We start from the raw sequence: 25985 nt of genomic DNA on the forward strand, positions 1-25985 counted from the left end.
ATTGAGAAGTGATGCTATTATTGCTTGACTTTGACTATTGATTTCCCCCCCCCATGTACACCACATGTTAATGAAATCCACATGAAATCCAAAAAGAGCACTTTTTTGAATTTTGAACATGAGTACATCCAGAGGGTACGGAATTAATATTTAATTCCGAATTAATATTAATACACTGTATTTTGTATGGCTACCCACTCAGTGGCTTTATGTGCAATCTTTGAGTGGTCTAGGCATGTTTGAGTCGCTGTACAGCAAAACAAGCGTTCTGCACACGTACAGAGTATGAGGCGGAGCTAATGTACTGTGACGTCGCTCTGTTCCCTTGCTTTCATTTAGGTCCTATAGAGGAGTATAACAGGCGTGTCTCTGGCTCCCCAGCTTCATAGATTCTCTTCTCGTCGACTGGGAAAAGAAGCAGCGAGGATGTCAGGTAGAGGAAAGGGCGGCAAAGGCCTTGGGAAAGGAGGCGCCAAGCGTCATCGTAAAGTGCTTCGCGATAACATCCAGGGTATCACAAAGCCGGCTATTCGCCGTCTGGCTCGTCGTGGTGGCGTCAAGCGTATCTCCGGTCTGATCTACGAAGAGACCCGCGGTGTGCTCAAAGTGTTCTTGGAAAACGTGATCAGAGACGCAGTCACGTACACTGAGCATGCCAAAAGAAAGACCGTCACCGCTATGGATGTGGTGTACGCCCTGAAGCGCCAGGGACGCACTCTGTATGGATTCGGAGGTTAAACGCTCGGCCTGAACAGCTCTAAACACAACGGCTCTTTTAAGAGCCACCCACAAATCCAGCAAAAGAGCCTGTTTCTATTCTTAGTTTGTTATCAAATAAGGCAGTCGATCTCCCGCATACTCTGTATTAAAATGTAATATACTGGAAGAATACATGTGTATATATACATATAATAGATATGTCTGTATATATGTATTGTTTTCCATTTTGCCCCCCGTGTGCGTTGGTTAAATCCGAACTATATGTCTTAATAAATCCTGATAGAAAAAAAATCGCCGTCAAAGCCGCTGTGCCGAAAAACAGAAAAACAGCCCTGTAGATTAAGAATGCGCGGGATAGAATGTTGCAAGAATCATATTTGTTTGTTTGTTTCAATATAGTCAATGATGGTGGTTATGAATCTCCCGGTTAAGAAGCTAATTTTATATATATGAAGAATACATATAGTTTTCAATTTCCCCCGTATGCGTTGATTAAACGTTTGAATAAATTCAGAATATCGCCGTCAACGCCGCTGTGGCGAAAAATAATGTGCCGTCTGCACGGTGGGTAAAAATGCGCGGGTAGGCGAACAAAGAGAATGCTGCTCTGGGGAGGGGGAAGGGAGGAGGAGAATAGGGAGGGGAGGGGAGGGGAGGGAGGGGAGGGGAATGAAGGGTGGGGGGTTGGCAAGAAGAGAGCGGACAATTTGTTGTCCAATGGTCGTTTGACGGCATTCTGGAGGCGGTACCTCGTCTAATTAAAATGCTAGAGTCTAAATAATGTGGGAGCTTATCGCCTCCCCCTCATTCTTCAGTTTTACTCGACGAGGAGCAGTATGCCTGAGCCAGCTAAGTCCGCGCCCAAGAAGGGATCCAAGAAAGCCGTGACCAAGACGGCCGGGAAAGGCGGCAAGAAGCGCAGAAAGTCCAGGAAGGAGAGCTATGCCATCTACGTGTACAAGGTGCTGAAGCAGGTCCACCCTGACACTGGAATCTCCTCTAAAGCGATGGGCATCATGAACTCGTTCGTGAACGACATCTTCGAGCGCATCGCCGGTGAGTCTTCTCGTTTGGCTCACTACAACAAACGTTCTACTATCACCTCTAGGGAGATCCAGACTGCTGTGCGTCTGCTCCTTCCCGGTGAGTTGGCCAAGCACGCCGTGTCAGAGGGCACAAAGGCCGTCACCAAGTACACGAGCTCCAAGTAAATAGTGATAGCGGCATAATCCAAACCCAACGGCTCTTTTAAGAGCCACCCACGGTTTCTTCCAAAGAGCAGTTTTATTCAAGAACCAAGTAAGTTATAATACTAATTATTATTATTTATTAGAGAGTGCCTTTATTGTTACATACTTATTGATGTATGTATGTAAATCAACTTACTTAATTGTTTGTTTGCATTTAATTGGTATAGTGTACTAGGATTCAGGGACAGAGCAGCAAACTAAAATACTGTGCCATACTAACTGTATGGAGTGGGCTGGTAGTGCTAAGTGGGATAAATGAAGCTGCACATCACCTGTGAAAGACCAGTCCAGAGGAGATCAGCCTTACAGGTGGGGAAGAGTGAGGCAGGAAACCATACTAGGGTTGACTTAAACCCTAGAATTACACACCTGATCTTTGTAATGAAAGCTGTCTAGTATATATAACCAGGCATACGGTTAGGCTCTCCCACAAGCCTTTTTTGTTGGGTCACAGAAGGGTGAAGTTAGTTAAAGCCTTAGGTTTATGGTGGGATTTGAGTGAGCAAAAGTAGGTTCAGAGCAAGGCTTTTGATGTAGAGGGTCGAAGTAAGGCAAAAGGACGAGGGTAGAATAATTAAATTGAGGTAGCGTAAGTAAAAAAGTATGGCGGTGAAAGTGTGTTTAGTGCAGATGTGATCTAGGAAGAGTGAGTAACAGTGGCTTTGTAAGGAGGCCTCAGGTTTATGATGAAGGTGGATTGAGTTAAAGTGACCGTGAGCTTAGGCCTTTGCCTTAGGATACAAAGGAAGGTTCAGTAAAAGTGAGTTTCAACATAAGCCATCAGCCTGATGATTCGGATACACATGGATACACATGGCCTCGGCCTACTGAGGACTGCACATCTAAGTAGAATGGTCATGACTGCATGGAATGGGTTAAATGAAAGCAAAAGTTTGGTGTGTTGCTTATTGAGATAGAGGGAAGGATGGGGTTAATTTGTTTTAGGACAAGAATGAGATTGCAGTTGTTTCATGTGAGGGGTTCGAATGAGGATGGAGTGATTTTGTATAATGGTTGGATGAAGGATGGGGTTATTTAATTTTAGGGTTGGAGAGAGATGGTGGTGGGGTTTGTATTAGAGTATGAATAAAAATGGGTTATTTTATTTTGGGGTTAGACGGCGGATGGGGTTATTTTGTTTCATGGTTAGAATGATGTTAAGGTTATGTTGTACTAGGTTAAGAGGGAGGACAGAGTTATTTTGTATTAGGACTATTTGGTTTGGTTCACTAAAAGATGAATTTGGTTGAAGTCTTAGGTTAATGGTGAGATTCGAGCGAGCAAGAATAGGTTCATAGATATTTTTTTGATGTAGAGGGTCGGAGCAATGCAAAAGGACGAGGGTAGAGTAAGTAAAATAGTATGGCGGTCAAAGGCCTCAGTTTTATGATGAAGGTGGATTGAGTTAAAGTGACGGTGAGCTTAAGCCTTTGCCTTAGGATACAAAGGAAGGTTCAGTAAAAGTGAGTTTCAACATTAGCCATCAGCCTGATGATTTGGATACACATGGCCTCGGCCTACTGAGGAATGCACATCTAAGTAGAATGGTCATGACTGCATGGAATGGGTTAAATGAAAGTAAAAGTTTAAAAATAATAATTTGGTGTGTTGCTTATTGAGATAGAGGGAGGGATGGGGTTAATTTGTTTTAGTACAAGAATGAGATTTGAGTTGTTTCATGTGAGGGGTTCGAATGAGGATGGAGTGATTTTGTATAATGGTTGGAGGAAGGATGGGGTTATTTCATTTTAGGGTTTGTGAGAGAAGGTGGTGGGGTTTGTATTAGAGTATGAATGAAAATGGGTTATTTTATTTTGGGGTTAGACGGCGGATGGGGTTATTTGGTTTCATGGTTAGAATGATGTTAAGGTTATGTTGTACTAGGTTAAGAGGGAGGACAGAGTTATTTTGTATTAGGACTACTTGGTTTTGTCACAAAAAGATGAATTTGGTTGAAGCCTTAGGTTAATGGTGAGATTCGAGCGAGCAAGAATAGGTTCAGAGCTAGACTTTTGATGTAGAGGGTCGGAGCAAGGCAAAAAGACGAGGGTAGAGTAAGTAAATTTAGGTAGCGTAAGTAAAAAAGTATGGCGGTGAAAGTGTGTTCAGTGCAGATGTGATCTAGGAAGAGTGAGTAACAGTAGCTTTGTAAACGAGGCCTCAGGTTTATGATGGAGGTGGATTGTGTTAAAGTGACTGTGAGCTTAGGCCTTTGCCTTTGGAAGGTTCAGAAAAAGTGAATTTCAACATTGGCCATCAGCCTGATGATTTGGATACACATGGCCTCGGCCTACTGAGGAATGCACATCTAAGTAGAATGGTCATGTCTGCATGGAATGGGTTAAATGAAAGTAAAAGTTTAAAAATAATAATTTGGTGTGTTGCTTATTGGGATAGAGGGAGGGATGGGGTTAATTTGTTTTAGTACAAGAATGAGATTGGAGTTGTTTCATGTGAGGGGTTCGAATGAGGATGGAGTGATTTTGTATAATGGTTGGAGGAAGGATGGGGTTATTTCATTTTAGGGCTGGAGAGAGAAGGTGGTGGGGTTTGTATTAGAGTATGAATGAAAATGGGTTATTTTATTTTGGGGTTAGACGGCGGATGGGGTTATTTGGTTTCATGGTTAGAATGATGTTAAGGTTATGTTGTATTAGGTTAAGAGGGAGGACAGAGTTATTTTGTATTAGGACTATTTGGTTTGGTTCACTAAAAGATGAATTTGGTTGAAGTCTTAGGTTAATGGTGAGATTCGAGCGAGCAAGAATAGGTTCATAGATATTTTTTTAATGTAGAGGGTCGGAGCAATGCAAAAGGACGAGGGTAGAGTAAGTAAAATAGTATGGCGGTCAAAGGTCTCAGTTTTATGATGAAGGTGGATTGAGTTAAAGTGACGGTGAGCTTAAGCCTTTGCCTTAGGATACAAAGGAAGGTTCAGTAAAAGTGAGTTTCAACATTAGCCATCAGCCTGATGATTTGGATACACATGGCCTCGGCCTACTGAGGAATGCACATCTAAGTAGAATGGTCATGACTGCATGGAATGGGTTAAATGAAAGTAAAAGTTTAAAAATAATAATTTGGTGTGTTGCTTATTGAGATAGAGGGAGGGATGGGGTTAATTTGTTTTAGTACAAGAATGAGATTTGAGTTGTTTCATGTGAGGGGTTCGAATGAGGATGGAGTGATTTTGTATAATGGTTGGAGGAAGGATGGGGTTATTTCATTTTAGGGTTTGTGAGAGAAGGTGGTGGGGTTTGTATTAGAGTATGAATGAAAATGGGTTATTTTATTTTGGGGTTAGACGGCGGATGGGGTTATTTGGTTTCATGGTTAGAATGATGTTAAGGTTATGTTGTACTAGGTTAAGAGGGAGGACAGAGTTATTTTGTATTAGGACTACTTGGTTTGGTCACAAAAAGATGAATTTGGTTGAAGCCTTAGGTTAATGGTGAGATTTGAGCGAGCAAGAATAGGTTCAGAGCTAGACTTTTGATGTAGAGGGTCGGAGCAAGGCAAAAAGACGAGGGTAGAGTAAGTAAATTTAGGTAGCGTAAGTAAAAAAGTATGGTGGTGAAAGTGTGTTCAGTGCAGATGTGATCTAGGAAGAGTGAGTAACAGTAGCTTTGTAAACGAGGCCTCAGGTTTATGATGGAGGTGGATTGTGTTAAAGTGACTGTGAGCTTAGGCCTTTGCCTTAGGAAGGTTCAGAAAAAAGTGAATTTCAACATTGGCCATCAGCCTGATGATTTGGATACACATGGCCTCGGCCTACTGAGGAATGCACATCTAAGTAGAATGGTCATGTCTGCATGGAATGGGTTAAATGAAAGTAAAAGTTTAAAAATAATAATTTGGTGTGTTGCTTATTGGGATAGAGGGAGGGATGGGGTTCATTTGTTTTAGTACAAGAATGAGATTGGAGTTGTTTCATGTGAGGGGTTCGAATGAGGATGGAGTGATTTTGTATAATGGTTGGAGGAAGGATGGGGTTATTTCATTTTAGGGTTGGAGAGAGAAGGTGGTGGGGTTTGTATTAGAGTATGAATGAAAATGGGTTATTTTATTTTGGGGTTAGACGGCGGATGGGGTTATTTGGTTTCATGGTTAGAATGATGTTAAGGTTATGTTGTATTAGGTTAAGAGGGAGGACAGAGTTATTTTGTATTAGGACTATTTGGTTTGGTTCACTAAAAGATGAATTTGGTTGAAGTCTTAGGTTAATGGTGAGATTCGAGGGAGCAAGAAAATGTTCATAGATTTTTTTTGATGTAGAGGGTCGGAGCAATGCAAAAGGACGAGGGTAGAGTAAGTAACATAGTATGGCGGTCAAAGGTCTCAGTTTTATGATGAAGGTGGATTGAGTTAAAGTGACGGTGAGCTTAAGCCTTTGCCTTAGGATACAAAGGAAGGTTCAGTAAAAGTGAGTTTCAACATTAGCCATCAGCCTGATGATTTGGATACACATGGCCTCGGCCTACTGAGGAATGCACATCTAAGTAGAATGGTCATGACTGCATGGAATGGGTTAAATGAAAGTAAAAGTTTAAAAATAATAATTTGGTGTGTTGCTTATTGAGATAGAGGGAGGGATGGGGTTAATTTGTTTTAGGACAAGAATGAGATTTGAGTTGTTTCATGTGAGGGGTTCGAATGAGGATGGAGTGATTTTGTATAATGGTTGGAGGAAGGATGGGGTAATTTTATTTAGGGTTGGAGAGAGAAAATGGTTATTTTCTATTAGGGTTAAAATGAAAAATGGGGTTTTAGGGTTTAAATGAGCTTGGGTTTATTTTGTATTGGGGTTAGAGTGAAGGTGCAGTTATTTTGTATTAGGCTTGAAAAAGGGCATCATTGTTTTATGTTATGTTTAGAATAAGTTTTGTCTTTTTTTTTTTTTGTTATTTTGTTTTTTTGTGTTTTAGGGTTGGGGGGGTGTATGCAGTTATTTTGTGTTAGGGTTAGTATGAGATTTTTGGCTATGGTATATTGGGTGTGTTACGAGTGCGTATTAGGGGACCTATGGAGAGCCGTTCCGAGTGTGGAAGCGCCGGTGACAAAGACGCATCGACGGTGGAAGTCATACTGCGCACACACGGCAACACTGTGCTTTACACACTCCTCAAGGTCGCCTCGCACGACGAGCAAAACAACGCACCCACGTCTCGGATGCCCAGCACGCTCTCGCCGAGGCTCTCCTCCAACGCACCGGATAACACTCGCCCAGTTCGTGGCACCTTTTGTCGCCGTTTTCCACCGATTAGCACGCCAAATGCGCCGCCGCCCGTTCGGCACGCCGGTAGCGTGGCACGCTTCGGTGAGCGCCGTATCAAACGCGGCGTCGTTACGCTGCCCTTCCCGTCTTCTCAACACACGGTGGAGCCTCTCGGAGACGAAAGAGCATTTCTACGCTCGCCAAGTTGAGCTTTCGCCCATATTTCGCTCGACAAACGCCGAGAGAAAACACAAGTGCGAGACCGTCGCTGCCACACGGCTGTGCGGCATCGAGCGAGTTGAGTCTACAACGTTCTCATGTGGCTTTTAAGGGCCGGCCCCCTCGCTGCAGCGGGAGGTTCTGCAGAACGCTGCAGCAGTTTGTGCTCACTCGCGCTCACAGCAAAGCAGAACAATGGCAGAAGTCGCTCCAGCCCCAGCCGCCTCGGCGCCCGCCAAGGCCCCCAAGAAGAAGGCCGCCGCCCGCCCCAAGAAAGCCGGCCCCAGCGTGGGCGAGCTCATCGTCAAGGCCGTCTCGGCTTCCAAGGAGAGGAGCGGCGTGTCTCTCGCCGCCCTGAAGAAAGCCCTGGCTGCCGGCGGCTACGACGTCGAGAAGAACAACTCACGCGTTAAGCTCGCCGTCAAGAGCCTCGTCACCAAGGGCACTCTGGTGCAGACCAAAGGCACCGGCGCGTCGGGCTCTTTCAAGCTTAACAAGAAGCAGGCCGAGGCAAAGAAGAAGCCGGCCGCCAAGAAACCGGCACCTAAAGCTAAGAAGCCGGCCGCCAAGAAACCAGCCGCGGCCAAGAAGCCCAAGAAGGTAGCAGCCAAGAAACCCACTGCGGCTAAGAAATCCCCCAAGAAGGCCAAGAAGCCCGTCGCGGCCGCTAAGAAGGCAGCGAAGAGCCCCAAGAAGGCCAAGAAGCCGGCGGCTCCCAAAAAGGCGACCAAGAGCCCAAAGAAAGCCAAAACGGTCAAGCCTAAAGCAGCTAAGCCCAAGGCGGCGAAGGCGAAAAAGGCTGCCCCTAAGAAGAAGTAAACAGTAACGCCGTTTACCTTCATGTCTTGTTTCTCTATTCAACGGCTCTTTTAAGAGCCACCCACAGTTTCATAAAAAAAACAGCTTTTTTCCCCCCTTGTTACTGCACAATGAATTGATTGTTAAAAAAAAAAAAAACACTCAACAACACAAAAATAGCTCTCATTAGTTTCCCCACACAATAATTATATATGATCAATATATATATTTTTTTGGTTTGGTCATACGTGTTACATTTGAGCGGGAAAGGGAAAGGAAACGCGGGGCACGAGTGGGGGTAAATGTTTCTTTCTTTAACCCGTTTTCTTTCTTCCTTTCTCTCTCTCGCTCACACAGACACACAGCACGAGAGGAGGAGGGGGTCGGGTAGGAAAGCGAGCAGAGGTGGGAGGACGCTAGAGTCTGACGGCGGAAATGCGATTGGCTGTTGGTGCGCGTAGCTTTTAGCCAATAGGACCGTAGGCGATTTTGCTATATCAACGGCGCTCGTTGGCCGGCGTGCATTATTTCAGCTTTGTTCGACGAACACGACTGACGCGAATCATGAGTGGAAGAGGCAAAACCGGTGGTAAAGCTAGGGCCAAGGCTAAGACTCGTTCGTCCCGCGCCGGACTGCAGTTCCCAGTTGGCCGTGTGCACAGGCTCCTGCGTAAAGGCAACTACGCTGAGCGGGTCGGCGCCGGCGCTCCCGTCTACTTGGCCGCCGTCCTGGAGTATCTCACCGCTGAGATTCTCGAGTTGGCTGGCAACGCCGCCCGCGACAACAAGAAGACCCGTATTATCCCCCGTCACCTGCAGCTGGCTGTTCGTAACGACGAGGAGCTGAACAAACTGCTCGGAGGAGTCACTATCGCCCAAGGTGGTGTGCTGCCCAACATTCAGGCTGTACTGCTGCCTAAGAAGACCGAGAAGACTGTGAAGACAAAGTAAATTGGCGCTCTCCGTTGATTTATCTATACACAAAGGCTCTTTTAAGAGCCACCCATTTTTTCTAAGAAAAGTGCTGCTCCTTTACAAACAACACTACATATTCTTCACGTGATTTCCAACTGCATAAAAAAATAATAGCTTTATGAACCGAGTTATTATATAAACACACTGCCATGCAATACACAATTGCCCTTTTTCATATATTTCACGTACTGAGATCAACACCCTATGCATATGTGCATGTATACACACATTCTCTCGCTCTCTCTCACACACACAGTGTGTTTAATGTTCGCTGTAATGTACAGTACATTGATTAGTTTGATCATATTATTGTTCTTATTATTATATATTCTTTTAATGCTTTTTTTTCTTTGTTGTTTTGTATTACAGGAGCCCGCCGTTTTGCTTTTAGGTTTGAAAAGAAGACGCCCAATAGTGTGTCACCGACGCATTGCCGGCCGCCCAATGGGAAACGGACAACTTCAAGACGCCCAATGAGCGGCAAGCGGCTTGAAAGCTTAAAAGCCATGTGAAGCGAGCAAGAACTCATTCTCTTTCTTTTCCCCGAGAGGAGCAGAGTTCAACGCGATGGCAAGAACCAAGCAGACCGCCCGTAAGTCCACCGGTGGCAAGGCCCCGAGGAAGCAGCTCGCCACCAAGGCTGCTCGCAAGAGCGCCCCAGCCACCGGCGGCGTGAAAAAGCCTCACCGTTACAGGCCCGGCACCGTGGCTCTGAGGGAGATCCGCCGCTACCAGAAATCTACTGAGCTGCTGATCCGTAAGCTGCCCTTCCAGCGCCTAGTGCGTGAGATCGCTCAGGACTTCAAGACTGATCTCCGCTTCCAGAGCTCCGCCGTCATGGCCCTGCAGGAGGCTAGCGAGGCGTACTTGGTGGGTCTGTTTGAAGATACTAACCTGTGCGCTATCCACGCCAAGAGAGTCACCATCATGCCTAAAGACATCCAGCTGGCCCGCCGTATTCGCGGAGAGCGCGCTTAAACAGAGCGCTTCGACGTTTACCTGAAATACCCAACGGCTCTTTTAAGAGCCACCTACCCGTGTCCGCGCCGAAACAGCAAATGTCCGCCTCACCTCGGTGTTGCGTTTATATAATGTAAGGCTATTATGACGCGTGCGCTTCTAAATTCCATAGGACTGAGCGAGCGAAACCAGCCGTGAGACAGTGGTTGTGAAGATTAGGGAAAAAAAACAACTTCTATATGTGTGTCTATATATATATATATATATATATATATATATATATATATATATATATGTATGTATATATATATGTATGTATATATATATGTATGTATATATATATGTATGTATATATATATATATATGTATGTATATATATATATATGTATATATATATATATGTGTATATATATATATATATATATAACGTTTTGTACTACATTTCACATCAAAATCGCCATATTTAACGTGTTTTAATACATATGAATACTTTTCTTTTAATACCTATCAATATGTTTATACATATTTAATAGTTTGGAAACAGTTCATTCACCCCAGCAGAAAGTAGAAGCCACTGCCCTTTCAGTAGAACACTACACTTTACACTATGTAGTGTTTAGGCCGGTTTTGGCCTATTACAAACGGCATTAGTCATGGATGGAGCGTAGATCCCACCGCGTGGTGAAACTATACAACTGCAAGCACAGTTTCAGAGAGCAATGTATGTGTATATTCATATAATGAGAGCTTGATTTGGGGTACTTACGTTTCATACATATGCAACATGAGTTTGATTGCATAGAGAGTAAGCGAGACCAGCTGTGTTGTTTGTGCTTGCTTTTAGGGCAGCAGTAAAGGAGGTAAGTGTATAGTCCAGAGAGGAATGTTTGTTTGTTTGTTTGTTTTTAATCTCTTTCAATACCTCTACCAGAACAAGGCATGTCTAACTCTAAAAAATTATATGTTTACTCTATATGTTAACTCTATAAAATTCATGTTTCCCGTCACATTGTTTGTAAAATTAACCCAGATCAGCGGGAAAAACGCCAAAATTAAATGAATGTTGAGTCAGTATTGTTTTGTGCTATACTTCACACTTCACAAAAATTACCTTATTTAGTACAGTCTAGCTTGTCTGGAAGTATAACCCTTGAAGTATGGAGCAAATTAAATGAACCTTCCCAGCACATGTAAAATGATCATTAGAGAAGCCTAGGGAAAAGAAATAGTGAATAAATACTGGCAGGGGTAAAGTGTTTGTCCTGCCTAGGATGCACCCAGTTATGTAATAGAGAGTAGAAGCCTTTGAGCCTTGAGTACAGTAGTGCTCTTCTGTGTGGTGAATAGAAGGGCTTTTGGAAGTGCTCATTGCAAAGGACCACCGTTGTTTTGGGATCATGGGCATATATGTCATGGATGGAGCGTGGATGCCATCGTGTGGTCAAACTAGGCAAATGCAAACGTTAACTAACTAGATTTATTCGTGTGAATGTTACAGCTTTTTCATTTGATAGATGGTTGTGAACTCCAGTACGTCTACTAAGTCATTTGTATTGCGGTGTTTTTAAAAATGTTTCTATTGAAGCATACTTCAGTTCAGGGCATTTTAGAAGCCAGCATGGTTACCAGTTCTCATGCTGCCAGGCAATGAAATGGAAACTTAATTTAGGGCAATTTTATACACATTAAATATGATTGTTAACTGCACCAATAAATCTAAAAAGTAATTACATGTCTTGTGGGATGATTGTCGTTTGGGCTTGGGTTTCATTTTAACAATATGCTAACGATAAAGTCGGACAGAAGGAAAAAAAAAACAAAACAAAACAAAAAAAAAACCTCCAGACCGTATAACCTCCTTCCACAACTAGATAAAATGTCTTGTTTTGAAGAATGCTTGATAGAAGCTATCTTTAATGAAGGCACTGTATTAGCCATCATGACAACCAAACAGCATGCAGTTAGGTAAAAAGCCTCCAATTCATTCACTGCTAGAAGCCTTTGAGACAAATTGTAAAGTAGTGCACTTCTATGTAGGACCTTTGTTTCCTTCTCTTTAGAGCCCTTAAACTCTGTGTATCAGTTTATATTGAGGTTCCCATAATAATCATAAATCAATAAAGAAAACCGCTCATCTGCTATCAAGACCTGACTGAGGAGCTGGAGGCCAGTGAAGCAAAGCTAAAATATGGAAAAGCATACGCACCCTGCAAGGTTTCGGTCAGAGACTTTCTTCAAGGCATAGGTAAGTAACAAATGAATACAAAAAACTCTTTCTCCTCTTTCTGATTTTGCTTCTTTAAATGTCTGCATGGACCAAAAAATCAAAAAGATGAATTGTTTCATATTTTGCAGATTTACATTTTGACCACCAGATGGCATCCACGCTCCATTCACGTACTACGACCACAGACTTAAAGCTTAGCCCTGAAACTCCATCAGAAGCCTAAGGGGTAGGTCTAGCCAAACTGCTTCCACTCACCCAGACTTCATCATGAGCTCTACACTTACTTTGCTTACCACAATGTCTTTCCATATTTCTTTATCATCCACTAACTGCAACATATGGTAAAAGCAACATTACTTAAAGCAACATTAACTCCCTCTGTGTTTATCTAATCTAACATGACTTTTATTAGAAGATGTAAAACGAGCCTGAGAAATCCAAGGCGTAAACATGTAGTTTTAGTTGGCCTCATTAGGAGCTTTTCCCTTGTATGCAATAATATACCATTTATTCGATTTGTGTTTGATCTTTCTTTCTTTAAATGTCTCTGTGGACACTATATCTTTAAGTTGTAGTGTATTAGATCAACGACTACAATTCCCATGATGCCTAACTAAAGATGGTCTCTGACCAAAACCTTGCCAAATAAAATTGACTCATCTGCTATCAAGACCTGACTGAGGAGCTGGAGGCCAGTGGAGCAAAGCTAAAATATGGAAAAACATACGCACCCTCAAAAAAAATTAACCTGCATGGTTTAGGTCAGAGACTTTCTTCAAGGCATAGGTAAGTAACAAATGAATACAAAAGTGCTAACAAAAGTTTATCAACAGCCGACCGTACTGCCTCCTCCCTTGTAAGTTAGCTTCTCTGCTATTTAAATGTAACTCTTTCTCCTCTTTCTGATTTTGCTTCTTTAATTGTCTCCGTGGACAAGAAATAAATAAATAAATCAATAAATAAATCAATCAATAAATAAAAAATTGCAAGATTAATTGTTTTACATTTTGACCACACGATGGCATCCACGCTCCATTTACGTACTATGACCACAGTCTTGAGGCCTAGCCCTGAAACTCCATCAGAAGCCTAAAAGACTTGACTAGAGAAGTGCACTTCTGTGTAGTGTATAAAGTGTAAGGGATTTAGGAAGTGCCGTATTGCAAACGTCACCGTTGTTTTGGGATCGTGGATATATGTCATGGATGGAGCGTGGATGCCATCGTGTGGTCAAACTCGCAAATGCAAACGCTAACAACATAGATGTATACGTGTTTGTGTGTGAATGTTACAGCTGTTACATATGACAGATGGTTGTGAACTCCAGTAAGTCTACTAAGTTCTACCAAGGAACTTTTGGGCATTTTAGTAGCCAGCAGGATAACCAGTTGTCATGCTACCAGGCAATGAAATGAAAACTTATTTTAGGGCACCGTAATTTTGTTTGGGTTTTAACAATATGCTAATGATAAAGTAGGGCAGAAGAAAACAAAATACTCAATACTGTATTATCTCCTTACAGATCTTGATAAAATGTCTTTAGTTAAAGAATGCTTGATAGAAGCACTCTTTATTTAAGGCACTTTATTATCAGTTAGGTAAAAAGCCAACAATTCTCTCATTAAGAGTCAAACTGTAGAGTAGTGCAGTTCTATGTAGGACCTTTGTTCTCCTCCCCTTAGAGCCCTTAAATTCTATGTTGTATGGTTATGTGTATGTATGTATGCATCAGGTTATATTGAGGTCAACATAATAATCATAAATCAATAAAGAACACCGCTCTGCTATCAAGACCTGGCTGAAGAGCTGGAGGCAAGTGGGGCAAAGCTAAAAATTGGAAAGCGGATGCACCATCAGCGCAAAAAATTCAAGGCATAGGTAAGTAACAAATTAACACAAAAGTGCTAACAAAGGTGTATCAAAAGTCAGCCGTACTCACTTGTGAATTAGCTTTTTTGTGCTTCTCAAATTTAACTCTTTCTCCTCTTTCTGATTTTGCTTCTTTAAATGTCTCTGTGGACCAAAAAAAAAATATGTATTTTTTATATTTTGCAGATTTACATGTTGACCACCAGATGGCATCCACGCTCCATTCACGTACTACGACCACAGTCTTAAAGCTTAGCCCTGAAACTCCATCAGAATCCTAAAGGGTAGGTCAAGCCAAACTGCTTCCACTCACCCTGACTTCATCATGAGCTTTACACTTACTTTATATCACCACAATTTCTTTATCATCCACTAACTGCAACATATGTCTAAGGCTTTATCATCCACTAACTGCAACATACTTTGCTTTCCACAATTTCTTTCCTTCCTTTCTCCTCCACTAACTGCTAACCAATATGGCTGTTATTAGAAGATGTATAGTGGAAACCTGAGGAATCCAAATGGTGTGGGTTTAGTTTAAGTTGGCCTCAATTTACTTTATGTGCAAAAATATTTCAGTGGTGGTTTGTGAGAGAGAGAGAGAGAGAGAGAGAGAGAGAGAGCGAGAGAGAGAGAAGAGAGAGAGAGAGAGAGAGAGAGAGAGAGAGAGAGAGAGAGAGAGAGAGAGAGAGATGCATTTGTAGACATATGGCTTGCTTTATGCATACTCATTCATTCTGACAGAAAATACAAACCCTGTACTGGTTTGTGTGTTTCTTTAAACGTCTTTATGTCAATGTGTCAATGACACGATGTGTCTTTATCCTGTAGTGTCAAGATCAAGGACTACAATTCCCATGATGCCTAACTACAAGTTCGATAGATGACGTTTTATTGATTATCTATCTATCTATCTATCTATCTATCTATCTATCTATCTATCTATCTATCTATCTGTCTTCATCTAATGATGAAATCCGATAACTGCACGTCCAGTCACAGTAAAAAGTAAACCGTGTGCCATGGTGTACAGTAGTGGGGTGATCTTCGTGGGTGCTTGTTTTATGCTTGCAAGGTCGTAACCCTAGTACTAAATAGCCATTTATGTCATTTATATTCAGGTGCATTGAGGAAGGACTAATTTTGTCATGTGTGTGTGTGTGTAATAAACGCTGCGCACGTTAGAATGGCGTGATGTAGTGTGACTTTGTTGTATACGAGACCGAGGCGCACATGGCGACAGCCATCAGAGGGCTGACCGAGGTATTTGTCGTGTTAAGACATATATTAGCTACTTTTAATGTTCATACATGTGAAACGTCGTTTTTTTTTTAGTCCTTACACTACTGGACCCTGGTTAGCTCCGGTGTGTCGTTGTTAGCACGATAACGTTTGCTAACTTGCCAAAAATGAAGTAGATAATGATATCCGATAACTCGATTTTGCCGAGAGCCTAAAGTTGTACACCCAGTCACAGCAAATTGATGTAGAACTGCCGTTGCTGGATCTATGTGTGGAGTTGTACATAGCTTGGAGCCAGCTTAGCGATTAGCAGCCTGGCTAACGCGGCTAGCATAAACAGTAAAGCGCAAATATGAGCCTAATTATGAGGGGTCATTATTTGTTGACCACAGTGCAGTACCACATGCGGGGTTGTAGCATAAAAGTACGCAATACAGCCGTGATTTGTGGCTGTTGAGTGATTTGAGTTAACTTGCTTTTTCAGGTCCACACATGAGCTAACAAAGCGATTAGCATGCTAGCTAACTCGGATGGTACAAACAATAACATACGCCAGCGAGTGTAAATACCTGTCAGATAAATACACACTCGCTCGAGTCAGTCAAGTTTTATTATGAAACGGTGTATACAGCAACATTTATACGTTTACTGTCGTGGTTGAAACCGAGAAGCCACCTTGGAGAGTAGCATGATGGCTAGGTGTCTTAAAATTAATCACAGAAATAACGATATTACGGACACGTGCGTAGTTCTCTATATTGTTATTTGGAGCAAGTGAGGGAGAAACAGTCGTGCTTAAACCCGGCTACCAGCAGCCTATCTTCTGGTTTTCAGAGCTGGGCAGCCTGTGTAGCTTGCTAGCTAGTGTTTTGTTTACAAAAGATTATTTTCGTTAGCTAGTTGCCGAAACGACTCCACGTGGAGTGCACGATGTCACGAAAAAACGGCTTCTATACTCACCTAGTGCACTAGAGAGTACTGGAGTGCGGTTTAGGATGGTAAAACACACAATCAATTACTACAATAATAACAATAATAATGTCAAGTGTGTAATCTTTCTAAGAAAACGGTGCATAAATGTTTATTTACAAAGGTCACATGGCCCCTATGCACTTCAAATTTCGTGAAAAGGAGTCAGAGGCTGTGTATGAGCCTACTTTGAGTCACTGTAAGTTCATCTTAAGCCTAGGTCACTGAATTTTATTAATTCATTCAGCTATTTATTTATTTATTTTAAGATTTCGCCATAAGACCAAGCTATTTCAGAAGTGATTTTCGCTCCTAATTATAGTTTAGCTTACTTTTTAATTATAAGGTCAAGCAGGTCTGGAGCTAGGCTGTAGGTTTCGAAGCTAAATCATGATGAGTTAAAGTATTCAGAGTGAAGGTTATGCATGATCCAAAGTATGCTGCGTTATTATTATTACTATTATTAGTTTATTCCTTTTTAGAACACTTGGAGTCTGGATGCCATTGTGTGGCCAGACTGTGAAACTACAAGCAGTAGAAGGAAGACATGCTGCAAATGCATTGAGAAGTGATGCTATTATTGCTTGACTTTGACTATTGATTCCCCCCCCCCCACATGAAATCCAAAAAGAGCACTTTTTTGAATTTTGAACATGAGTACATCCAGAGGGTACGGAATTAATATTTAATTCCGAATTAATATTAATATACTGTATTTTGTATGGCTACCCACTCAGTGGCTTTATGTGCAATCTTTGAGTGGTCTAGGCATGTTTGAGTCGCTGTACAGCAAAACAAGCGTTCTGCACACGTACAGAGTATGAGGCGGAGCTAATGTACTGTGACGTCGCTCGGTTCCCTTGCTTTCATTTAGGTCCTATAGAGGAGTATAACAGGCGTGTCTCTGGCTCCCCAGCTTCATAGATTCTCTTCTCGTCGACTGGGAAAAGAAGCAGCGAGGATGTCAGGCAGAGGAAAGGGCGGCAAAGGCCTTGGGAAAGGAGGCGCCAAGCGTCATCGTAAAGTGCTTCGCGATAACATCCAGGGTATCACAAAGCCGGCTATTCGCCGTCTGGCTCGTCGTGGTGGCGTCAAGCGTATCTCAGGTCTGATCTACGAAGAGACCCGCGGTGTGCTCAAAGTGTTCTTGGAAAACGTGATCAGAGACGCAGTCACGTACACTGAGCATGCCAAAAGAAAGACCGTTACCGCTATGGATGTGGTGTACGCCCTGAAGCGCCAGGGACGCACTCTGTATGGATTCGGAGGTTAAACGCTCGGCCTGAACAGCTCTAAACACAACGGCTCTTTTAAGAGCCACCCACAAATCCTGCAAAAGAGCCTGTTTCTATTCTTAGTTTGTTATCAAATAAGGCAGTCGATCTCCCGCGTACTCTGTATTAAAATGTAATATACCGGAAGAATACATGTGTGTATATATACATATAATAGATATGTCTGTATATATGTATTGTTTTCCATTTTGCCCCCCGTGTGCGTTGGTTAAATCCGAACTATATGTCTTAATAAATCCTGATAGAAAAAAAATCGCCGTCAACGCCGCTGTGCCGAAAAACAGAAAAACAGCCCTGTAGATTAAGAATGCGCGGGATAGAATGTTGCAAGAATCATATTTGTTTGTTTGTTTCAATATAGTCAATGATGGTGGTTATGAATCTCCCGGTTAAGAAGCTAATTTTATATATATGAAGAATACATATAGTTTTCAATTTCCCCCGTATGCGTTGATTAAACGTTTGAATAAATTCAGAATATCGCCGTCAACGCCGCTGTGGCGAAAAATAATGTGCCGTCTGCACGGTGGGTAAAAATGCGCGGGTAGGCGAACAAAGAGAATGCTGCTCTGGGGAGGGGGAAGGGAAGGGGAGAATAGGGAGGGGAGGGGAGGGGAGGGGAGGGGAATGAAGGGTGGGGGGTTGGCAAGAAGAGAGCGGACAATTTGTTGTCCAATGGTCGTTTGACGGCATTCTGGAGGCGGTACCTCGTCTAATTAAAATGCTAGAGTCTAAATAATGTGGGAGCTTATCGCCTCCCCCTCATTCTTTAGTCTTACTCGACGAGGAGCAGTATGCCTGAGCCAGCTAAGTCCGCGCCCAAGAAGGGATCCAAGAAAGCCGTGACCAAGACGGCCGGGAAAGGCGGCAAGAAGCGCAGAAAGTCCAGGAAGGAGAGCTATGCCATCTACGTGTACAAGGTGCTGAAGCAGGTCCACCCTGACACTGGAATCTCCTCTAAAGCGATGGGCATCATGAACTCGTTCGTGAACGACATCTTCGAGCGCATCGCCGGTGAGTCTTCTCGTTTGGCTCACTACAACAAACGTTCTACTATCACCTCTAGGGAGATCCAGACTGCTGTGCGTCTGCTCCTTCCCGGTGAGTTGGCCAAGCACGCCGTGTCAGAGGGCACAAAGGCCGTCACCAAGTACACGAGCTCCAAGTAAATAGTGATAGCGGCATAATCCAAACCCAACGGCTCTTTTAAGAGCCACCCACGGTTTCTTCCAAAGAGCAGTTTTATTCAAGAACCAAGTAAGTTATAATACTAATTATTATTATTATTATTATTATTATTATTTATTAGAGAGTGCCTTTATTGTTACATACTTATTGATGTATGTATGTAAATCAACTTACTTAATTGTTTGTTTGCATTTAATTGGTATAGTGTACTAGGATTCAGGGACAGAGCAGCAAACTAAAATACTGTGCCATACTAACTGTATGGAGTGGGCTTGTAGTGCTAAGTGGGATAAATGAAGCTGCACATCACCTGTGAAAGACCAGTCCAGAGGAGATCAGCCTTACAGGTGGGGAAGAGTGAGGCAGGAAACCATACTAGGGTTGACTTAAACCCTAGAATTACACACCTGATCTTTGTAATGAAAGCTGTCTAGTGTATATAACCAGGCATACGGTTAGGCTCTCCCACAAGCCTTTTTTGTTGGGTCACAGAAGGGTGAAGTTAGTTAAAGCCTTAGGTTTATGGTGGGATTTGAGTGAACAAAAGTAGGTTCAGAGCAAGGCTTTTGATGTAGAGGGTCGAAGTAAGGCAAAAGGACGAGGGTAGAATAATTAAATTGAGGTAGCGTAAGTAAAAAAGTATGGCGGTGAAAGTGTGTTTAGTGCAGATGTGATCTAGGAAGAGTGAGTAACAGTGGCTTTGTAAGGAGGCCTCAGGTTTATGATGAAGGTGGATTGAGTTAAAGTGACCGTGAGCTTAGGCCTTTGCCTTAGGATACAAAGGAAGGTTCAGTAAAAGTGAGTTTCAACATAAGCCATCAGCCTGATGATTCGGATACACATGGCCTCGGCCTACTGAGGACTGCACATCTAAGTAGAATGGTCATGACTGCATGGAATGGGTTAAGTGAAAGCAAAAGTTTAGTGTGTTGCTTATTGAGATAGAGGGAAGGATGGGGTTAATTTGTTTTAGGACAAGAATGAGATTGCAGTTGTTTCATGTGAGGGGTTCGAATGAGGATGGAGTGATTTTGTATAATGGTTGGATGAAGGATGGGGTTATTTCATTTTAGGGTTGGAGAGAGAAGGTGGTGGGGTTTGTATTAGAGTATGAATGAAAATGGGTTATTTTATTTTGGGGTTAGACGGCGGATGGGGTTATTTTGTTTCATTGTTAGAATGATGTTAAGGTTATGTTGTACTAGGTTAAGAGGGAGGACAGAGTTATTTTGTATTAGGACTATTTTGTTGGGTCACAAAAAGATGAATTTGGTTGAAGCCTTAGGTTAATGTTGAGATTCGAGCGAGCAAGAATAGGTTCAGAGCTAGACTTTTGATGTAGAGGGTTGAAGCAAGGCAAAAGGACGAGGGTAGAGTAAATAAAATAGTATGGCGGTCAAAGGCCTCAGGTTTATGATGAAGGTGGATTGAGTTAAAGTGACCGTGAGCTTAGGCCTTTGCCTTAGGATACAAAGGAAGATTCAGTAAAAGTAAAACAGTTTCAACATAAGCCATCAGCCTGATGTTTTGGATACACATGGCCTCGGCCTACTGAGGAATGCACATCTAAGTAGAATGGTCATGACTGCATGGAATGGGTTAAATGAAAGTAAAAGTTTAAAAATAATTATTTGGTGTGTTGCTTAGTGAGATAGAGGGAAGGATGGGGTTAATTTGTTTTAGGACAAGAATGAGATTGGAGTTGTTTCATGTGAGGGGTTCGAATGAGGATGGAGTGATTTTGTATAATGGTTGGAGGAAGGATGGGGTTATTTCATTTTAGGGTTGGAGAGAGAAGGTGGTGGGGTTTTTATTAGAGTATGAATGAAAATGGGTTATTTTATTTTGGGGTTAGACGGCGGATGGGGTTATTTGGTTTCATGGTTAGAATGCTGTTAAGGTTATGTTGTACTAGGTGAAGAGGGAGGACAGAGTTATTTTGTATTAGGACTACTTGGTTGGGTCACAAAAAGATGAATTTGGTTGAATCCTTAGGTTAATGGTGAGATTCGAGCGAGCAAGAATAGGTTCAGAGCTAGACTTTTGATGTAGAGGGTCGGAGCAAGGCAAAAAGACGAGGGTAGAGTAAGTAAATTTAGGTAGCGTAAGTAAAAAAGTATGGCGGTGAAAGTGTGTTCAGTGCAGATGTGATCTAGGAAGAGTGAGTAACAGTAGCTTTGTAAACGAGGCCTCAGGTTTATGATGGAGGTGGATTGTGTTAAAGTGACTGTGAGCTTAGGCCTTTGCCTTAGGAAGGTTCAGAAAAAGTGAATTTCAACATTGGCCATCAGCCTGATGATTTGGATACACATGGCCTCGGCCTACTGAAGAATGCACATCTAAGTAGAATGGTCATGTCTGCATGGAATGGGTTAAATGAAAGTAAAAGTTTAAAAATAATAATTTGGTGTGTTGCTTATTGGGATAGAGGGAGGGATGGGGTTAATTTGTTTTAGTACAAGAATGAGATTGGAGTTGTTTCATGTGAGGGGTTCGAATGAGGATGGAGTGATTTTGTATAATGGTTGGAGGAAGGATGGTGTTATTTCATTTTAGGGTTGGAGAGAGATGGTGGTGGGGTTTGTATTAGAGTATGAATAAAAATGGGTTATTTTATTTTGGGGTTAGACCGCGGATGGGGTTATTTTGTTTCATGGTTAGAATGATGTTAAGGTTATGTTGTACTAGGTTAAGAGGGAGGACAGAGTTATTTTGTATTAGGACTATTTGGTTTGGTTAACTAAAAGATGAATTTGGTTGAAGTCTTAGGTTAATGGTGAGATTCGAGCGAGCAAGAATAGGTTCATAGATATTTTTTTGATGTAGAGGGTCGGAGCAATGCAAAAGGACGAGGGTAGAGTAAGTAAAATAGTATGGCGGTCAAAGGCCTCAGTTTTATGATGAAGGTGGATTGAGTTAAAGTGACGGTGAGCTTAAGCCTTTGTCTTAGGATACAAAGGAAGGTTCAGTAAAAGTGAGTTTCAACATTAGCCATCAGCCTGATGATTTGGATACACATGGCCTCGGCCTACTGAGGAATGCACATCTAAGTAGAATGGTCATGACTGCATGGAATGGGTTAAATGAAAGTAAAAGTTTAAAAATAATAATTTGGTGTGTTGCTTATTGAGATAGAGGGAGGGATGGGGTTAATTTGTTTTAGGACAAGAATGAGATTTGAGTTGTTTCATGTGAGGGGTTCGAATGAGGATGGAGTGATTTTGTATAATGGTTGGAGGAAGGATGGGGTTATTTTATTTAGGGTTGGAGAGAGAAAATGGTTATTTTCTATTAGGGTTAAAATGAAAAATGGGGTTTTAGGGTTTAAATGAGCTTGGGTTTATTTTGTATTGGGGTTAGAGTGAAGGTGCAGTTATTTTGTATTAGGCTTGAAAAAGGGCATGATTGTTTTTTGTTATGTTTAGAATAAGTTTTGTCTTTTTTTTTTTTTGTTATTTTGTTTTTTGTGTTTTAGGGTTGGGGGGGTGTATGCAGTTATTTTGTGTTAGGGTTAGTATGAGATTTTTGGCTATGGTATATTGGGTGTGTTACGAGTGCGTATTAGGGGACCTATGGAGAGCCGTTCCGAGTGTGGAAGCGCCGGTGACAAAGACGCATCGACGGTGGAAGTCATACTGCGCACACACGGCAACACTGTGCTTTACACACTCCTCAAGGTCGCCTCGCACGACGAGCAAAACAACGCACCCACGTCTCGGATGCCCAGCACGCTCTCGCCGAGGCTCTCCTCCAACGCACCGGATAACACTCGCCCAGTTCGTGGCACCTTTTGTCGCCGTTTTCCACCGATTAGCACGCCAAATGCGCCGCCGCCCGTTCGGCACGCCGGTAGCGTGGCACGCTTCGGTGAGCGCCGTATCAAACGCGGCGTCGTTACGCTGCCCTTCCCGTCTTCTCAACACACGGTGGAGCCTCTCGGAGACGAAAGAGCATTTCTACGCTCGCCAAGTTGAGCTTTCGCCCATATTTCGCTCGACAAACGCCGAGAGAAAACACAAGTGCGAGACCGTCGCTGCCACACGGCTGTGCGGCATCGAGCGAGTTGAGTCTACAACGTTCTCATGTGGCTTTTAAGGGCCGGCCCCCTCGCTGCAGCGGGAGGTTCTACAGAACGCTGCAGCAGTTTGTGCTCACTCGCGCTCACAGCAAAGCAGAACGATGGCAGAAGTCGCTCCAGCCCCAGCCGCCTCGGCGCCCGCCAAGGCCCCCAAGAAGAAGGCCGCCGCCCGCCCCAAGAAAGCCGGCCCCAGCGTGGGCGAGCTCATCGTCAAGGCCGTCTCGGCTTCCAAGGAGAGGAGCGGCGTGTCTCTCGCCGCCCTGAAGAAAGCCCTGGCTGCCGGCGGCTACGACGTCGAGAAGAACAACTCACGCGTTAAGCTCGCCGTCAAGAGCCTCGTCACCAAGGGCACTCTGGTGCAGACCAAAGGCACCGGCGCGTCGGGCTCTTTCAAGCTTAACAAGAAGCAGGCCGAGGCAAAGAAGAAGCCGGCCGCCAAGAAACCGGCACCTAAAGCTAAGAAGCCGGCCGCCAAGAAACCAGTCGCGGCCAAGAAGCCCAAGAAGGTAGCAGCCAAGAAACCCACTGCGGCTAAGAAATCCCCCAAGAAGGCCAAGAAGCCCGTCGCGGCCGCTAAGAAGGCAGCGAAGAGCCCCAAGAAGGCCAAGAAGCCGGCGGCTCCCAAAAAGGCGACCAAGAGCCCAAAGAAAGCCAAAACGGTCAAGCCTAAAGCAGCTAAGCCCAAGGCGGCGAAGGCGAAAAAGGCTGCCCCTAAGAAGAAGTAAACAGTAACGCCGTTTACCTTCATGTCTTGTTTCTCTATTCAACGGCTCTTTTAAGAGCCACCCACAGTTTCATAAAAAAACAGCTTTTTTCCCCCCTTGTTACTGCACAATGAATTGATTGTTAAAAAAAAAAAAAAAAACACTCAACAACACAAAAATAGCTCTCATTAGTTTCCCCACACAATAATTATATATGATCAATATATATATTTTTTTGGTTTGGTCATACGTGTTACATTTGAGCGGGAAAGGGAAAGGAAACGCGGGGCACGAGTGGGGGTAAATGTTTCTTTCTTTAACCCGTTTTCTTTCTTCCTTTCTTTCTCTCTCTCGCTCACACAGACACACAGCACGAGAGGAGGAGGGGGTCGGGTAGGAAAGCGAGCAGAGGTGGGAGGACGCTAGAGTCTGACGGCGGAAATGCGATTGGCTGTTGGTGCGCGTAGCTTTTAGCCAATAGGACCGTAGGCGATTTTGCTATATCAACGGCGCTCGTTGGCCGGCGTGCATTATTTCAGCTTTGTTCGACGAACACGACTGACGCGAATCATGAGTGGAAGAGGCAAAACCGGTGGTAAAGCTAGGGCCAAGGCTAAGACTCGTTCGTCCCGCGCCGGACTGCAGTTCCCAGTTGGCCGTGTGCACAGGCTCCTGCGTAAAGGCAACTACGCTGAGCGGGTCGGCGCCGGCGCTCCCGTCTACTTGGCCGCCGTCCTGGAGTATCTCACCGCTGAGATTCTCGAGTTGGCTGGCAACGCCGCCCGCGACAACAAGAAGACCCGTATCATCCCCCGTCACCTGCAGCTGGCTGTTCGTAACGACGAGGAGCTGAACAAACTGCTCGGAGGAGTCACTATCGCCCAAGGTGGTGTGCTGCCCAACATTCAGGCTGTACTGCTGCCTAAGAAGACCGAGAAGACTGTGAAGACAAAGTAAATTGGCGCTCTCCGTTGATTTATCTATACACAAAGGCTCTTTTAAGAGCCACCCATTTTTTCTAAGAAAAGTGCTGCTCCTTTACAAACAACACTACATATTCTTCACGTGATTTCCAACTGCATAAAAAAATAATAGCTTTATGAACCGAGTTATTATATAAACACACTGCCATGCAATACACAATTGCCCTTTTTCATATATTTCACGTACTGAGATCAACACCCTATGCATATGTGCATGTATACACACATTCTCTCGCTCTCTCTCACACACACACACACACACAGTGTGTTTAATGTTCGCTGTAATGTACAGTACATTGATTAGTTTGATCATATTATTGTTCTTATTATTATATATTCTTTTAATGCTTTTTTTTCTTTGTTGTTTTGTATTACAGGAGCCCGCCGTTTTGCTTTTAGGTTTGAAAAGAAGACGCCCAATAGTGTGTCACCGACGCATTGCCGGCCGCCCAATGGGAAACGGACAACTTCAAGACGCCCAATGAGCGGCAAGCGGCTTGAAAGCTTAAAAGCCATGTGAAGCGAGCGAGAGCTCATTCTCTTTCTTTTCCCCGAGAGGAGCAGAGTTCAACGCGATGGCAAGAACCAAGCAGACCGCCCGTAAGTCCACCGGTGGCAAGGCCCCGAGGAAGCAGCTCGCCACCAAGGCTGCTCGCAAGAGCGCCCCAGCCACCGGCGGCGTGAAAAAGCCTCACCGTTACAGGCCCGGCACCGTGGCTCTGAGGGAGATCCGCCGCTACCAGAAATCTACTGAGCTGCTGATCCGTAAGCTGCCCTTCCAGCGCCTAGTGCGTGAAATCGCTCAGGACTTCAAGACTGATCTCCGCTTCCAGAGCTCCGCCGTCATGGCCCTGCAGGAGGCCAGCGAGGCGTACTTGGTGGGTCTGTTTGAAGATACTAACCTGTGCGCTATCCACGCCAAGAGAGTCACCATCATGCCTAAAGACATCCAGCTGGCCCGCCGTATTCGCGGAGAGCGCGCTTAAACAGAGCGCTTCGACGTTTACCTGAAATACCCAACGGCTCTTTTAAGAGCCAACTACCCGTGTCCGCGCCGAAACAGCAAATGTCCGCCTCACCTTGGTGTTGCGTTTATATAATGTAAGGCTATTATGACGCGCACGCTTCTAAATTCCATAGGACTGAGCGAGCGAAACCAGCCGTGAGACAGTGGTTGTGAAGATTAGGGAAAAAAAACAACTTCTATATGTGTGTCTATATATATATAACGTTTTGTACTACATTTCACATCAAAATCGCCATATTTAACGTGTTTTAATACATATGAATACT

The 25985-nt window shown here is 43.6% G+C and overlaps 5 protein-coding genes across 5 annotated transcripts; all 5 read left to right on the plus strand.

Annotated features, from left to right (window-relative positions):
- Window positions 1-426: 426 nt before the first annotated feature.
- On the plus strand, window positions 427-17717 carry LOC140546632 (uncharacterized). Its single transcript, XM_072670014.1, has 6 exons — window positions 427-708; window positions 1235-1302; window positions 6986-7330; window positions 8736-9149; window positions 9738-10113; window positions 17361-17717. Exons 1-6 carry the CDS (start codon window positions 427-429, stop codon window positions 17715-17717), a joined length of 1842 nt encoding a protein of 613 aa, XP_072526115.1.
- LOC140546819 (histone H2B) lies at window positions 1557-1931 on the plus strand. The gene has a single exon (XM_072670232.1). It carries the CDS (start codon window positions 1557-1559, stop codon window positions 1929-1931), a length of 375 nt encoding a protein of 124 aa, XP_072526333.1.
- Window positions 17718-18533: 816 nt separating the features above from the next.
- Window positions 18534-18908, plus strand: LOC140547140 (histone H2B). The gene has a single exon (XM_072670717.1). It carries the CDS (start codon window positions 18534-18536, stop codon window positions 18906-18908), a length of 375 nt encoding a protein of 124 aa, XP_072526818.1.
- Window positions 18909-24279: 5371 nt separating this feature from the next.
- On the plus strand, window positions 24280-25212 carry LOC140546633 (histone H2A-like). Its single transcript, XM_072670015.1, has 2 exons — window positions 24280-24662; window positions 25092-25212. Exons 1-2 carry the CDS (start codon window positions 24280-24282, stop codon window positions 25210-25212), a joined length of 504 nt encoding a protein of 167 aa, XP_072526116.1.
- A 46-nt stretch (window positions 25213-25258) lies between these two features.
- LOC140546912 (histone H3) lies at window positions 25259-25678 on the plus strand. Its single transcript, XM_072670370.1, has one exon. The coding sequence runs from the start codon at window positions 25268-25270 to the stop codon at window positions 25676-25678; it is 411 nt and encodes a 136-aa protein (XP_072526471.1). The 5' UTR covers window positions 25259-25267.
- The last annotated feature ends 307 nt before the right edge of the window (window positions 25679-25985 follow it).

The sequence above is a fragment of the Salminus brasiliensis genome, chromosome 24 (assembly GCF_030463535.1).
Source record: "Salminus brasiliensis chromosome 24, fSalBra1.hap2, whole genome shotgun sequence".
Taxonomy (NCBI): Eukaryota; Metazoa; Chordata; class Actinopteri; order Characiformes; family Bryconidae; genus Salminus; species Salminus brasiliensis.